The sequence below is a fragment of the Tursiops truncatus genome, chromosome 5, assembly GCF_011762595.2.
Source record: "Tursiops truncatus isolate mTurTru1 chromosome 5, mTurTru1.mat.Y, whole genome shotgun sequence".
Classification (NCBI taxonomy): domain Eukaryota; kingdom Metazoa; phylum Chordata; class Mammalia; order Artiodactyla; family Delphinidae; genus Tursiops; species Tursiops truncatus.
Genome location: NC_047038.1, coordinates 65,609,982 through 65,626,971, shown reverse-complemented (window position 1 = coordinate 65,626,971; position 16,990 = coordinate 65,609,982). Strand labels below are relative to the sequence as shown.

Genomic DNA, 16,990 nt, shown 5'->3' with positions numbered 1-16,990 from the left:
AGTTTGAATCCTTCAGTGGCAGGCAATTCCTTGGCGACTCCTACAGTCAGCTGGTAAGTTTGATTTGCCTTAAACAGCTGACCTCAAGATGCATCAATATACATATGCAAATACGCATAATTGCCATCAACTGACCCTGTAACTCTGGACCAAAAGCTGCAAAAGAGAGACAGCCTGATTCTCTCTTCCCCAAGTAAGAAAACTGGCCCCCCCACCCCTCAAAAAAAATCAGTGAAATACGAAGTTGATTTGAGTATTTTATTTATAAATGTACATTTACTATAAAAGCTGTTGCATTTTAGACAACTTTTTTATGTTTATTTTTTACTATTTCTCAGAGGCATTTTAGAATAAATATTTTAAATGAAGGTTAGTGTAACTGATATAGAACATTGGCCCACCCAGAACAGTAACATCTTTTGGACGGACTCACATATGAGGTGGATCATTTCAGCCTGTTAAGTCTTACACTGTGTATAGATAACTATAATATGTATTGCATTAGTAACACTACACGGAAAGAATGAACACATGTCATGGAAGTTTGCAAGTGAAAAACAAAGAGTTACCCATTTTTTTCCTTAAGAAAGAGAAGGGACAAGCTTTTGAAGTATAAGAAAAAAAAAAAAGATATGCTTCCTCAGGAACAATAAATCACTCACTTGCCTCATCTGTTTTTTAAACAAACACATTTACATTGTAGCTCAACAGAGCAGAGCACTTTTTTTGTTTTTCCTGGGATCTCAAAGATTATTTGAAAAGAAATAGATCATACTCATTATGCTGCATTGGAAAAAACAAGATCTAGTCTGCCCGAGCTGCCATGTAACAGACTCCAAATGAAATATAAATCAAATATAAATAGAAACAGTTGGCAATTAGAATTTAGAAAATGTTGGAGATTATTCTGTGCTGGTGACTATTGTTCATTATGGAAAAGCACATTTCGCAGTTGGAGATGGGGCTTTAGTTTTCTTGATTCTAGCTTCAATACGATGTACAATGAGTCTCACTAAGAAATATGTATAAATGAGTTTGTGAAACCAGAAGAGAATGTGCAATATTCATAGAATCCTTACAGAACAGATGGAGTTCCACATGTAAAAAGTATTCTAGAAAAATCGGTTATGAAGAATCATATTGTACATGTTTGTGCATTACTGGTGGTAAAGTACTCTGCTAGGATCATGCAAAGTGTAAACATCCACATTATCAAAATATTTAATAAAACATGCAGGTGGTTAATCAAAATATTGGACGTAATCTGTACATGTTCAAAACGTACTTTTTTTTAGTTTTTCTATTTTTCTTTTTCTTTTTTTAAATTTTTTTCCTCCCGTAAAACAGCGAACACCTCCACGAGAAGTCTTGAGAACTTGGAGGGGACTTCATCTCTCTTCAATGTACTGCATCCTTAATTCATCACTGACTATGTGTAACAGCTTTGCATTTTCTAAGGCACAATTTTAAATGAGATGATGTGTAAATTTCAATCTAACAACAGCTCATCCAAATGACAAAATGGTCAAGATACCTCCAGTGGCTGAGGAAATTTCTGTACTTACATGGAACCCGCATGCAGAGAACCGTCTAGCATGTAAATAAATAATTGCTAGTCCTATTCAATAAGACACAGAAAAAAAATTATTGCTTACATAACAGAAAAACATCTACTTGATTTCTTTTTATGACTACATTAACCTATTAGGAGTATATCCGGAGTCTACATTCACAAAATGTCATCTGTCATCATCACTTATTTGCCATCATTTTAAGGCAGAATAAATAGTCCCCCTTTCCCCAGTCTTAAAGAAAACAGCCTGGAGATCTAAAATGTGATGCTTTTTAGTAACTTGATTCCTTTCTTGGCCAGATGAAATTCATCACACAGGGCAAAAAATAAACCAGCTCTCCGCAAGAGTTTCTCGCTAAACTTCTCCATGAGCAAGGTCCAGTATTCTTGGTAGTAAAGAGAGTTGGTGATGTAGGGCGTGAGGAGAGCAGGTAGGTATCCAGGAGGGTGGACAGGGCACGATGTGAACAGTAGGTTCTTGTCGATCACATGCTAGTGGCTTCTCACATCATATGTCATTCAGATTCTATTAAGATGGACTTAATGCTTTACTTTAGCCACCTGGGCTTCAGACCCCCAAGGAGAACTTGCAGGCAAGGGTGAGCGGCGGTCACACCTAATGATGGGCTGATCTCAATGAGAGCTTCCATATGTCCCACACTGAGCCTCTTATTGAATCTAGAGCCTGAAGAGAAGCAAGCAACAAAGCCCTCCTGGCTATCATTGACCCACCACTCTTTGGAAGATTAAACTTCCTCACAGATTTTGGTAATAACTTTGGAAATGATGACTGAATTATGTCCCTCTGGTTTCTTCCTACCCTTGGGCAATGTCCCAGAGTGTAAGCCTAGCCCGTATAGCAAGGGTTCTCTCTATGTGATGGGTCAGCCTACAGCAATGGCATAACTTCCAAAGGACACAGAATCTAACACTAACGGTGCAATAATTTATTGGTATGACTTCCACCTCAAAAAGTAAGTAACACAAATGTTTCAGGATTACAGTATATATTATCAGACTAGCATCTTTGCATTAAAAACAAGTTATAGCTCAGAGCTAGATGGTCTGATTTTTAGTTTCTGAAATGCATTAATTGTATGCTCCTGTCTCAGAAGACCACATGTCTCAAATTGGCATGTCCTGCATTTTCTGCAGCTCAATTCTGTAAACACAAAGTTTTTAATTCCTAGAAATGCTAAAAAACCCCCAGGTTTATTGCATCATTTATCTCATTAACTCCCAAAGAAGAGAATAACACATTTTAAACTGTAAGCCTGTTTGACCATGCTAAGACCTTTTTTTGGAACTATTCAATATCGTTACAATTCAATATTCTTTTGTATATACTGTGCAAATGCCAAAAAAAAAAAAAAAAAAGGAAAGCAGGAAAAACACAAACACTGTGCTACAAAAGAACAGATACCATCTTTTAGAATAGCCTTTCAGAAATTAGATGAATGCTGAAGAGCCCCTGCACTTAGGGTTTTGTTAAACGGTTGCCAGGGGACACCCTCAGTAAGGAAATGGTGAGTGATCCGGAAGCTCGAAAACCACGTCACAATGTTGTGGGTTGGCCAGCACCTGGGACAAAGAACACAGAGCAACATTTGGTTAAAGTAGTCAACCATTCTGGCTTCAGATGTTCAAACATTTCCAAAATTAGCAATGCCCTTTGCCGAAGTCTCTTCCCTCCAGGGAGGGGAAACTTGTCCCACTATGCTACTCAAAGTGTGGTCCAGGGACCAGCCATACTGGCATCACCTGGAGCTTGTTAGAAATGCAGACTTTCGAGCCCCGTCCCAGAACTGAACAAGGTGATTCATGTGCCCTGTCAAGTTTGGTTGAATTCAGTCCTCTGGATTTCACCCTAAACCAAATGATCTCCACCAAGTTTTCTACCTTGTCTTCTGGGGCAAATAAGCAAGAAAATAATCTCTCTTCTTTCAGTTTCTCTAGGTTGTGGTTTCTCTAAGAATAAATACATTGCAAGAGGAGGAATTTGACATATGATCTAGATATAAGGATTGTTAGATCTAGCAAATAAAATACAGAACACCCAACAAAATTTGAATTTTAGATAAACAACAGATACATTTTTTAGTATACATCCCATGGGAAATTTGGGATATACTTGTGCTACATCCTGAGCAGGTGATGTTTGGGACACACATACTAAAAAAAATTCACTGTTATCTGAAATTCAAAAACATTTAACTGGGCATCTTGTATTTTATCTGGCAAACCTATCTAGGAAGGATGGTTTGGGTCCCATAGTTCCTGCTGAAACCTTCACAAAGTATCTCCTTCATTTTAGGCACTAGAGTTGTGATGAGGCAATCGCAACACTGGAAAAGACCCCAGGGATTTTGCGTTAAATGCATCTCACAAGAGTGAATGATGGAACAGACACAAAGACGTGGTCATCTAACACCCAAGCACAAATGGTACCAGTTAAACATGTGATGGCTTGATCCATGACAGGTAATTTGTTTTGCACTTCTATTCCCATTTACATACGAACTTAAAAACGGTTTACATTGCTTTTAGGAATTGCATTTTAATATGCCGCTATGCTCTTTTTCCCCTCCAAGAGAAAAATTTCATTTAAACGTGGCTACTTACTTAAAGAAAATAGGCTTATATATTCAGGTTTTATTATTCTACACAATGAAATTATTTTGTTTCACTTAGAATGCTTATGATGTAAACCACCCTTCACATCTATCCATCTCCCCTCTTCTCAACTTAGATCAAAAGAAAAAAAAAAAAGAAAAAAACAATTTTAGCCATTTTTCCCATTCTGACTCTTTTATGCATTTGGGGTATATTCAATCGATTCAAGTGTACTTCTCTAGCCAATTATTAGCCTTTCCATCTATTCACTCTGAAGATATAGTTTTTCCTTATGACACCAAGAAAAATGAGCAGTATTCTCAGATGTACTGGTCATTCTCCCTGTCGTGTGTTGACTTAATTAAAGTTTAGCCTAAAATGATATTAACATTTATCTGGAAAAATAAACATGAGAGTTAGGAAAACTCGGAAAAAATAATTGGAGAGAAGGTAGCCATTCTCTGCTTCAATATTGAAACATAATATGAAGCTATAATAATTAAAACTGATACTAGAGAATAAATAGGTTAATAAAACATAATAAAATATCCAGAAGACCCAAATATATATGGGAACTTAGTTTAAGAGAAAGCTGGTATTTCAAATTAACAAGAAAAAATGGGATTATTCATTAAGTTATAGACATACAATTGGCTAATTGGAAAAAAAATAAAGCTAGTATTTATCTTATTTCTTGTCCCCAAATACATTTCTGATTATCACATGTTTACATGCCAAAAAAACCCAGAAAATAATTCTAGGAGAAATCTCAGCTAAATTTATTTATACCCTTGGAATAGTGAGAGTTTTTCTAAGGAGGACACAAAACCCAGAATCCAAAAAGGAAAAAAAGAGATATGTTTAACTATTTAAAATGAAAACCTTTTCTATGAAAAAAAAATCACAAAGTAGAAAGACCAATGATAACTGCCCAAAGCAGCAAATATAAAATAAAGGGAAATTTTCCTTAATTTACAAAGAACTCGTAAAAATCAACTGCCAATAGAACAATGGGCAAAAGATAAAGAAATATAAATGTCAATAGAAAAAGAAATATAAATGGTGAACAAACATATGAAAAGATGTTTAAACTCATTTATAGTTAAAGACTACGGATCAAAGCAAAGAGGTTTATTTTTTCTTTTTTTTTTTCCTCCCCACTTAGCAGAGTGGAAATTTTAAAAGTTTGATGATATCCAGAGCTGACATAGGCATGGAGAGAGAAAGAGGCTCTCTTATATACTTTGCAGGGAGCATACACTTTTCTGGAAGATAATTAGGCAAGTTGCCTGAAAATTTAAAAAGCACATGCCTTTTTATTCAGCAGTACCACTGCTCAGAAGCTACCCTGTGAAAATGCTTTCAAATGTTCATCAAGACATACATACAAGGATGTTCGCTGGAGCATTTAAAAAATAATATTAAAAAACTAGAACTAACTGGAGCACTCATTCATAGAGCATTAGTTTTAAATTATGGTTAAGTCCACACAATGGGATTGTATGCAGCTATTAAAGAGCCATTAAAAAGAATGAGGAGAAAGAAAATGCTATATGGAAAAATTCCCAAGATATATCATTAGGTGAAAAACAACAGCAACAAAAACTAAGTACCACTGTGGCTATGTCATTACCTTTGTGAAATAAGAACCAATACAGGTAGATGTGTCACACACATATGCATCTGTGTGTGTGTGTGTGTGTGCGCACGTATGTGCGTGTGTACAAACATACATTCTGCCCCTCTCCCCAAGAACTTATTAGAAAGTGATTATGTGGTTAAGGTTGAAGAGGTTCACTTTTAATTTGGTATCTTTCTAAACAATCTAATTTTTCTAACCTTTTACTACTTATAACTTCTATTTATTTATTCTTTTGAATATTGATATTGGTTATCTAGACAGAGAGATAATGAGCCTTTTTGCTTTCTTCTTAGTACCTTAGTATTCTAAAAAACATCCTAGTAAAATATCACATCAAAAACATTAAAGAAAAAATCATATCTTTAATCTACCTCCAATCACCTTATTTTTCATCTTACAGGACAATTACAGGAACTCTATGGTTCTTGTCTTTAGATTTGGAATCAAAAGCAGTTAGTGGCCTTTATATTTGTATACACAACAGAAAAATTGCTGGCCTAGATCTGAAAAGCTAATTTCCAAAGAAATGACAACGAAACACCCAGCTTCTCAATTAAAATGAAAATCTGGATGAAAGCAGGTCACTGTTATCCAGAGGTGAGTTCAGGTTTGTTCTCTGCTGGCATTCTTCAAGCACTTCAAATTATGAAAGAAATTCAGATTTACAGCACTTTTCAAATCTGGTTCAAGAGGCCCTCAACCTAACAGCGCCCTCTTCTGGTTCCATGACTCACATTCAGCAGGTCATTGAGGTTGCAGGGAAAACTCCAATTTATGTTAGATGATAGGAAAAAAATCACTTTGAATCCTGAGACAAAAGGGTTTAGTTTTCCTTTTTAATGACTAATAAGAACGTTCTGTATAAAAAAATAAATAAAATAAAATTCAAAATTAAATAAAGAGAAGAGCATTGGCACAAGAAGAGAAAATCAAAGAATATTCTTCTTCAAAAGTAAAAAAAAAAAAGAAAAAGAGGAAGCTCCCAATTTCTCCTAACATTATCATTTTTTTAATTTGCCAAAAATGTTGGGTACACGTATATCTATAACTGATTCACTTTGCTGTACACATGAAACTAACACAACATTGTAAATCAACTATACTCCAATAAATTAAAAATAAATAAATAAATAAATAAAATAGATAGCTAGTGCAAAGCAGCCACATAGCACAGGGAGATCAGCTCGGTGCTTTGTGACCACTTAGAGGGGTGGGATAGGGAGGGCGGGAGGGATAAAGAAGAAAAAAAACCCAAACAAAAAACCAAAACAAACAAATACAAATATAGTTTAAGTAAAATATAATTATTATATATTATACATGTATATATATATTTGTATATACCTGTATATATATTTATGGTATATATATGGTATACTATTATCCCATATTTTATATGTATAATACATAGTATAAAAATTAATATCAATATTTTGTATATACATATAAAATACATATAAAATAGTCCAGGTTGATGGCAGCAGCTCTAAGTTGGAACCGTTTTGACCTCAAGTCAAATGTTTATCATAGATCAAAACCACCTGGGTTTAATTTTTACTTCCCATCATTTTGTTAAAATAGGCATATATTTCTCTGAATTTACAAAATCTATAGCAATAAAACAACTTAATTTCAATTTTCACTCTTAAAATCTTCAGTCTTGCAGATTTAGAAACCTACATGAAAAGACTGTAAAAATGCCACTTCAGGGCTTCCTTGGTGGCGCAGTGGTTGAGAGTCCGCCTGCCGATGCAGGGGACACGGGTTCGTGCCCCGGTCCGGGAAGATCCCACATGCCGCAGAGCGGCTGGGCCCGTGAGCCATGGCCGCTGAGCCTGCGCGTCCGGAGCCTGTGCTCCGCAACGGGAGAGGCCACAACAGTGAGAGGCCCGCGTACCACAAAAACAAACAAACAAACAAAACAAACAAACAAAAAGCAACAAAAATGCCACTTCACTCACTTTGAGAAATAATAAAAAATTCTTGAATTTCAAACACCAGATCTTCGCTCATATTTTTTTTTAAAAAAGAGTTTTTGACTGACGAAGTTGCATAGAAGAATCACCTGCTGTCTAGGTCATGCACCAGAAGGACTATACTTAGGATGGAGAGTGAGGAAGGATTCAGAGGCTAGCCACTGGCTAGTTTCAGATTTTATAAACAACAGCTGGGCAACAGCACCCCCTGGTGGTCCCCCCAAAATAACATTAACTTTCTGCGGCAGGAGACCCAGACATGAGATGCGAGGGCAGGCTCCTCAAGGGGGCTTCTCTGATTAGTATGTACTAAGGTATTTTGGAGGGAGCAGGGATTCACAGAGAAGTAGAACCCACCATTTGTCTCTCAAAGAATTTTCAATTTAGTTGGGAACAAGCCCACATTATGCCATGAAACTCCTGAATGGAGGCATGTAGATATTGAGGAGTTGGTGCTTGAGTTGATGAGCAGTGGAGAGCTATTCTTCAAATGTGAAACACCCTCCAAATGCTACAGGTCTTCTAAAGAGATGCCTCAACAAATAAATAGTTTCAGACTTTATAGCATCCCTGCATCTCACTGAAATCTCTATGGTGAGCTCAGGCAATGTCTCAAACTTGGTGTACATTTTTACCTGCTGGTGTATTAATGCACTTCTGGATGAAAAGCATTAGTCCATGTTATAGCAGTAACTTCCAGTAAGAAACAAGTGGTAAATACGGGATTATTTCATTATCATTTCTTTTACCTGGATGCTAATGTATCTTTCCTTCAGTGTAGGAGTATCAACTGATGGAGAGTAGCTGAATTCCTAAGCTAGGTCTATGAAAGGCATATATGGTTGCACTCATTCATCTCAAGGTATTTCCCCTCAGGACTTACTTCTGGATCGCATGTAGCAGTCATTACAGTTTAGAAGACCATTTCGAATCCTAACATCCGTCCCACTCACTGCGTCTCCAAGCTGTCCTTTACAAATTCCACACTATTGGGTAGAAAGAACAGAAGGTTATAAGGTGCGTAAGGAATTGTTTCCTTATAATGTTTAGTTATTGTTCACATGAAGAGTACAGTAATCACTTCTCCAACCTCCACATTTGTTGCCTATCTACTATGTATTTGATGCTGCACCACGACTTGACTTCCAGCAACAATATACTTTTAGCATTTTATCCTAACTCCTGGCATTTTTCAGAGAAGGACACCAGTTCAGAGAGGTTAGCTGACTCGTCCAAGGTTGTGAAGTTGGTAAGTGGTATCAGGTTGATCCCAAAGCCTATGCACACCGATTCTCAATCAAGATGGAAGAACCGTTTTAAACAGGTTAAATCCTAGTGGTTTTAAATAAACACATGGCCAAGGAATGATCAATATATATTGAAACTTGTCTCTGAATAATCTTCAAATGCTTTTTAGCATTGTTGGTAAGTTCTACCCGACCAGAATGACTGGGAAATAGCTATTCCACTTTATGTTTCCACGTTAAAGGCAGTGATACCAAGTCAGCCTGAGAGCAGAAAGAGACTGTGGGGTACACTGTACTGGCTGAATCAGAGAACATGCCAGCCTACTGCAGGGGGATCTTGACCCAGCCCAAGAAACAAGGGCCAGCCCCAGACTGATGCTCTAAGGTCATCTCAGGTAGAGGGAGGTTTCATCCAAATTATGTTACAAGCTGCATCTACACAGAAGGGTAGGGGATAAATTTAAGCGGTGATGTACCTTAAAGCATCAGGTCAGCTCCAGGAAGTGAGTGACTAGAGAGAATAAAGGCCTTGACAGCTAAGAAGACAAGTCCCCTATCTGCTGAGAATCTGCAAAGACTCGTTGCCACCTTGATTATTCTGAGTTCTGGTAAAGTTTCTGAGAATAAACTGTGGTGTTGGAACATATTATCTTGGTATTAGTATGAATTTTTTAAAAGTATGAAGCCTCCAGGGACTTCCCTGGCAGTCCAGCGGTTAAGACTCCATGCTTCCAATGCAGGGGGCAGGGGTTCGATCCCTGGTCGGGGAACTAAGATCCCACATGACACACAGCGTGGCCAAAAAAAAAAAAAAAAGCATATAGCCTCCAAACATTCCCAGACAATTTAGGATATACATTACCTATGTCAATTTTACAATAAGAATATTGATAAATGGAGTCTAATTAAGTATCCATATTGCATTTTGTCCATCAGTTTTGCTTTCCAGTGATTACTGACATTATTAAATTAATAACTTTGGGACAACCTCACTCACTTTCTCTTAGCTTATAGGTAAAGTAGAAGTTATTTTAAACCCATGCAAGTTTACTTTATAGCTGAGGGAGCTACTAATGAGAAACGGGACAAATCCAAGAAGGACACAGAAAGCATGTTAGGGTTATAAAGAGAAAGAAATGATTCTTTTTCAGAGATAGAGGTTTGGCTTCAAAATTATATATTATCTGAAACATGTCCATGGGTGAAAAAAGGAAATGCTGATATAGTCTGACCTGTAAATATTATAATAAATCAGGCGTAAGTGGTTCGTTCACCTGCTTGTTGGCAGGAGATTTGGGACTAGAATTTAGTCCTCCTCATTTTCAGTTATTTATTAATTCATTCATCTAAAAATATTTATTGATACCATCTTCACTGGGTGCAGAGGATATAGTGGTGAGCCAGACAGACGTGGTGCCTGCCCTTACGGAGCCTGTAGAGAGCAGATGATAATTAAACAATTCAATAGTGAGTGATAAGGACCACGAAAGGTTCTATAAGGACCTGTAACCAAGGCAACTTGACTTAGTGTGGTAAGCAGGTCAGCTTCCCAGAGGAAGTGATATTCAGTCTGTGACTGCAGACATACTCGTTTGGAGACCTACAAGTTAGCAACTAGTTGTAACCACTTAATTGACAATCTTCCATTAAGTCAAAGACCCAAAATCTTTGAATTGAGTCTCAAGAGTTTGAGAAGCATCAAAGATGTGACATTCCAAATAAATCCATCTGGCCTTAAAAGATTCAGAAGCATCATTGTCCTCCAGGGTGGCTTTCTCAGCTTCCTGCTAAAGTATATGCTCTTTAGCAACGAAAAACGGTTTTATAAAGACACGTCGCACAAATCTGTTTTGCCTCCTCTAACCCGACATCCCAGAGGGATGCGTGATAGGAGAGTTTCATCCTGAAGGATGGACTCCACGCACACTTCTGTACAACCTAGAGTCAGGGGGCCCTCACAAGCAAAGGCTGTCAGGATTTCCAGGAGGTAGTCACTCAGCACAGAACGAGGCCAAAAGACATTATGAGACTGTACTTAGGCAGAAGAGAGATGAATACATACCCTAAAGCACTGGATGTGAAAATAGAGATTGAGGGTCTCGATGATCATTGCGGCTCCTTTACCCAATGGAAGCCCACACGAAGAGCACAGCTTCTTCCCACTTATAGACCTAAGTTGCAAAATATATGTCATAATAAAATGTTCCGTTTAGAATCATTGGTCAAACACACTAATATGGAGCCTCACGCAAAAAAAATAAATAAATAAAACATGAGTTTTTAAAATGTTTATACCGTAAGTGAAACAATTACTGAACTGATAATGAGTAGGAATTAGGTATAAGATGCAGACAATTGATAGATTAAATACAATAGGCCTCCACTGTGGCATGGAATTCTGTGTGTGTGTGTGTGTGTGTGTGTGTGCACGTGTAGGTGTGTATGTTAGTTGTTATAAAAAGTTTGCGTTGTAGTCTATTCAACCACAGTGATCAGATGCCTTGAGATGATTTAATGTATTTATCATATGTTTTCTTACGTCCTAAAAGACAGTCAAGTTTAGCTTTATTAAGGTTTCAATGTTGTGTTAAATTTTTCTATAATTGGTTCATTGGCCCACTAGGGCATTTCTTTTTACTTATTAAAATTTTTGTTGTTGTTGTTTAAAAATAAAGAGGAAATTGTGATACAGCCTAACAGGTAGCAGGCAGATGTGGGATCAAATCCCTGCTCTGATACCAAGTTCTGTGATCCTGTATGAAGAACTCACATTGGGTTTCCAATCCACCTGGCTCAGACAGGATGGCTGTGCTCTAAGGCAGCTTTCCCTCAGCTAAGATCGGATTGCAATGATGCCGATTGTCGGGAAAGCTCTTGGAATTACACAAGAAATTTTAAAATATGCAATATCATTTGGAAGCAAAGAGAGGGACAGAAGAAACAGAAAGACAAGAGAAAAAAGGAAGAGTTGCCCTTAGCAAACTCTATTTATTAGGATTTCCCTCTTATCCAGTAGTTAAATGAAATTTCTAAATCAAAGAAAACCTTGGAGTACTCAGTCATTTGTCTCTCCAGGGAATGGGAGCTCAGGCAGCTTTTAAGAATATCATGGGGCCTAATTAATGTCCAGAAGCAATCATTAGAGAGCTCGAGTAGAGTAAAAGGGAGGATGAAGTTTCATTTCTCAGCGCCCGCCTGGTTCACTGTAAGAGCCATCAGCGGATCCTGCCTAGAAAGTCCGAGCCGTCTTGGAGGGAAAGGCGCCGACTTAGGAGCCCGGCAATTGTCTGGTGGATTTTCTTATTAGATTGCAGGTTCTGCACAATGTAATTAAAGCCCTATGGCCACAGCCGCGCCAACGTCACACACTTGGCTCTTTCGACTGTGGGCTGATAAAATCTTTAGGCAGATGGGGATGTGTTCTTTCCTCCCGCCTATGTGTGTGCGTAGGAAGAGACATGGATGGACAAATCCCTCGCAATCCTCGGGCAAGCACTAATTTGGTTGTGATGTGCTCAGCAGGCTCTAGCCAAAACAAAGCAGCCTCAGAAAGGCTTGCTGACCTCTTGTACCTGTTTGGTGACTGGCCAGGAGGGGTGGAGGAGCAGGGGGACAAGTGCCCAGCCTGGAAGTTCTCGCGAGGGCTTTTCCTGTAACATGGGAAAGGAGCCAAACATCACATCAAGTAAGGAGAAGTCCAATCCCACAAGGAAAGGCTTTTTAGACAAGGAAAAAAAACACCCCACTTCCTTGGCAACCAAATAAAAGACCACAGTGTGTCCTAGGGGTCACTTTTTTTTTTTTTACAAAGGACAAAAAAATTTCCATCTAGCAGACTGTACAGACATTGGATGTCTGATATCAAAACCAGGCTGGCATTGTTGAACGGAAAGACAGAATAGTTTTCTATTCTTTATTTTGGTCAGGCTCTTTGCTAGTTAAAGTTGCACTCCAAGTTAGATATAAAAATTACGGACAGGGTGGGAGGGGAGAGATGAACAGGGGTGTAGGGAAAAGTTCTTAAAGAGAGCCCAGAAATAAAGGGCAGCGCTTAAACGAGGTATTTTTCAGTGAGGTGCCTTCCACCCCTATTCATAAATTCGTTACATGATTAGGGATGATGTTCAAAACATCTAACGACTGCTATGTGATTGGGCATCTACAAAGCAGAATGGTTCCCAGCCAGAAGCCCCCAGAATGGTTTTACGGGTGCTGTTGGTTACACGTGAGCCCTGCCTGTGATTAAGCTGTCAGTTCCGGGCTCTTGATTTTAAAAGTTAATTTCAGGGGCTTCTCTGGTGGTGCAGTGGTTGAGAGTCCGTCCGCCTGCCGATGCAGGGGACACGGGTTCGTGCCCCAGTCCGGGAGGATCCCACATGCTGCGGAGCAGCTGGGCCCGTGAGCCATGGCCACTGAGCCTGTGTGTCCGGAGCCTGTGCTCCCCAACGGGAGAGGCCACAACAGTGAGAGGCCCGCGTAACGCAAAAAAAAAAAAAAAAGGTAATTTCACTGGTAAAGAAAGGGACAGAAAAGAACAAGGAAAAGAGAAATGCCAGCATAGACATGAACAGAGCGTGAGGCCATCTGTCTTGTAACTGCTTTCAGAATAACTCCCTGAGCCCCTGCCCCCGCAAACCTCCCTCCTCAGACAGAGCTTGTCTTCTCCAAAATATCAGCTTTTCATGGAATATCCTAAAGTATAAGGACCATCACCTTGAAAAATGGTTGAAAATCACCACAATGATCAATAAAAATAACGACTCCTTCTATGTGATTTTAACCTTCTATTAATTCTCCATGTCATCTAGACATAGAGAAATGAAATTGGATAGACATAAGAGAAAAGGGGGAAATGGTTCAAAAGTGTACTGAGAAAAAATGTAACAAGAAAAATAAGATAAAAGGATGAACTTATAAAACAAGTTATCATCATCATCACCATCACTGTCATTATCAACACCATTGTCTACAATGTATAGTACTTATTACTTGCCAGGCACAAAACCCTATGAAGTAGGCACTACTATTGTTCCCATTTTATACACGAAGAAACTGGAACAGAGAAAGATTAAGTATCTTGGTCAAAGTTCCATGCAGGCAAGTGTCAGAGGCAATATTTTGAATCCAGGTAGTCTGGCTCCAGGTAGAATGATTGGTTAAAGTATAATGAATATTATCTTTTTAAAACTGATTACAAGGAACCTCTGGCTCAAATATGATCTTATCATGGAACTGTGGGTTTACTCTGAATCCCTCTACCACTCATCCAGACAAGTACTTTGGATAAGTTATTTAATATCTCTGAGCCTCAATTTCCTCATCTGTAAAATGGGAACAATAACCCAATAATGTTATTGGGAGAGTTCAGTGAGTTAATATATGAAAAGAGGAGAAAGATATATGTAAACCCTTCAACACAGTGCCTATTTTATTGACATGTTTCAAAAATGATGCGATTATTACTATAAAAAACACAATTGTTACAAAATTAGAACAGAGCCTGGGGTAGTTAGTTAAGGGGAGAGAATGATGACGAGAGGAAACATTTTTTCCTTGAAGGAACATTTGTCCATAGGCTCTGAGACAATTTAACTCACTTAAATAAACTGCTAATACAACAGACCTGCACATTCTTTCCAATACTTAGATTTGTGGGTTAAAAACATACTTTGTCTCTTTTAAGTTGCCAAATTCAGACTAAATATTTACTTGCCAGCAAGATTGTTGCAAACTGCCATAAGTATTTGTTACCTTGTCAATGACAGTCAATGGAGAGAAAGCACAAAAATGCTGCTAACATCTAGCCATCTCACACTTTTTCACTTTTCCCCATTCTTAGTCAACTAAGATAAAAAAGAAATTCCACACCCATCTTATTGGGTTACTCACTTCCGCCTTTCACTCGGAGACTCAATCTGATGATTAATGCTTTTGTCCAATGGGAGGGTTTTTGGCTTCACATCTTCTAAAATGTGCATTGGTGGGTTTGATACCTGCTGATTCCGGGATGGATCTGAGGCCAAGTAAAGAACATACACTTAGTGCTCAGTAAAGCTGCCGCCTTAGTGCTTAGTAATCACATTTCTCTAAAGTGCTAATGCCTGCTGAGGTCTCACAGTGATTTCATGGGGCCTCCGGACTGTGCTGTTTAGCATAAGCTGGAAGAGAAGCTTGCAGCCAGCAGAGGTCATATCTGTCTGGACGATGGGGTGGGGAAGGGGTCTTACACTAATTGAAACACGGGGGTTGGTTTTCTCCATTCTTACCCTGAGCTAGCTGTGGGTTCATCCCACAGGGTGAGGCCCCAGCTTCTGAATCCAGCTGGAGGTCCTGATATATTCCTTTCAATGCAGGGTTCTCAGAATGAGTCAAGACTCCTTGAGTTAGGCTGTTAAAATAACAAATATATTTCAGAACAGGAATAAAAGCAACTGAACGAAAATTATTGATCTTAGCCCTCAGGACCGATTACGATACGAAAAAAGAAATGGGGCTAAATAAATATTTATTCTTTTTATGTTAAACTAGATTTAAAATGGATTTAGAATACTGTTCAATGCTACGCATGTTCATTACCCAGCAGTTTAACAAACCATCATTTCTGATGTCCTCTCTACCTCCTTGTCCACAAAATTCTTCATTCTAAGCATTTCAGGGGGTGCCAGAACTAAATGCAATCTCCCAGATTTTCACAAGAGAGGACTTATTGTGGAAAATATTTGGGCCACAGGGGGCTTCGGCAGCCTATGGTAATTCACTGGTCCTTTAGTAGCTTCTATGTGCAAAGAAAGGAGAGACGGAGGAGATTTTTTTAAAGGTTTCTGGTGACAACAGGGACTGTCTGGAGAACGAGCAGTAATTCATGGAAAATGCTTATTAGCATCCTTCAAATATTCCTGACTAGTGGCTTTCATTTCAAAAACTGGAAAGTCTCTTTAAATAGTGTTAACTGGAAACAGATGTGCTGTTCCAAGGGCTCTGCAGGCTCTGGACATGGGTCCCAAGCTCTAATATCTTACAATTCACCGAGTCTCCTAGCTGATGAGCATAGGAGAATTCTCAGTGCAAATCCCACCAGAAGAGCTCAGCTCCCAGCCAACCTTTCAAATCGGCCAGTCTTTGAAAATGATACTTAGATAGCCTTTTGTGTCTTTGGGTCCCTCTGAGGAGGCTGTGTGTGTACCCAAGTGTGTATGTACACACACACATGCATGCACACTTTCCAACATCTATCTGATATATCGGAGCCCCAAAGGCCAACATTTGTATCATAAAGAACTTGCTGGTGGCAGAGCACTGCTAGCCTCTTGGGTTTCTGCAGGTCCCTTTTAGGTCTCAGGCATGGGGTCGCATCAATAAACTCACTACAGTCCGTACCTACAACCAGATTCTGCTCCAGTCTGAGCTAGCTCTGAATGCTCCAGGAGTTTCTGGGTATCCTGTTCTGATCTCCCATGGAACATACTGGAACCCGTGGGGTAGGGGGATTACCCATGACCAACGGGTTTGTTGGCTATCCTTTATATTATCACCCAGAGTAAACATGGCTTCTCACAGGTCAGAGGATACTAATGGCAAAGTTCAGGTCCACAGTGAGTAGGACACCACGGCCTCATTTTTTTTTTTTTCTTCTTTTAAATAAACTTTATTTCTGCGGACCAGTCTTAGAGTTATTTAAAAAAAATTGCAAAGATAGTACAGAGACTTCCCATCTACCTGTACACAGTTTCCCCTGTTGTTTTCTGTGAGTATGGTACTTTGGTTACAGTTAATGAATCAGTATTGATACAATATTTTTTTCTTTCTTTTTTTTTAGTTTTAATATATTTTTAAATTTAAGTATAGTTGATTCACAATGCTGTGTTAATTTCTGTTTTACAGCAAAGTGGTTCAGTTTTATATATATATACATATGTATATGTGTATATATATATATACA

The 16,990-nt window shown here is 38.6% G+C and overlaps 1 protein-coding gene across 11 annotated transcripts in view; it reads right to left on the bottom strand.

Moving 5' to 3' along the window:
- Nucleotides 1–225: 225 nt before the first annotated feature.
- The window catches only part of LIMCH1 (LIM and calponin homology domains 1), a 348,866-nt gene continuing 332,101 nt past the window's right edge, over nt 226–16,990 (bottom strand). For 4 of the 11 annotated variants that reach the window (XM_073805190.1, XM_073805189.1, XM_019928263.3 and 1 more), the window contains 6 exons: nt 15,318–15,439; nt 14,941–15,064; nt 12,624–12,701; nt 11,114–11,222; nt 8,688–8,790; nt 227–3,154 (listed from right to left, as the gene is read on the bottom strand). In XM_073805190.1, coding sequence (XP_073661291.1) covers nt 3,129–3,154; nt 8,688–8,790; nt 11,114–11,222; nt 12,624–12,701; nt 14,941–15,064; nt 15,318–15,439 — 562 coding nt within the window. In that variant the 3' untranslated portion in view covers nt 227–3,128. Of the gene's footprint in view, nt 3,155–8,687; nt 8,791–11,113; nt 11,223–12,614; nt 12,702–14,940; nt 15,065–15,317; nt 15,440–16,990 lie in introns of all 11 variants that reach the window. The other 7 variants (XM_073805191.1, XM_033856960.2, XM_019928266.3 and 4 more) reach the window with 3 other exon arrangements.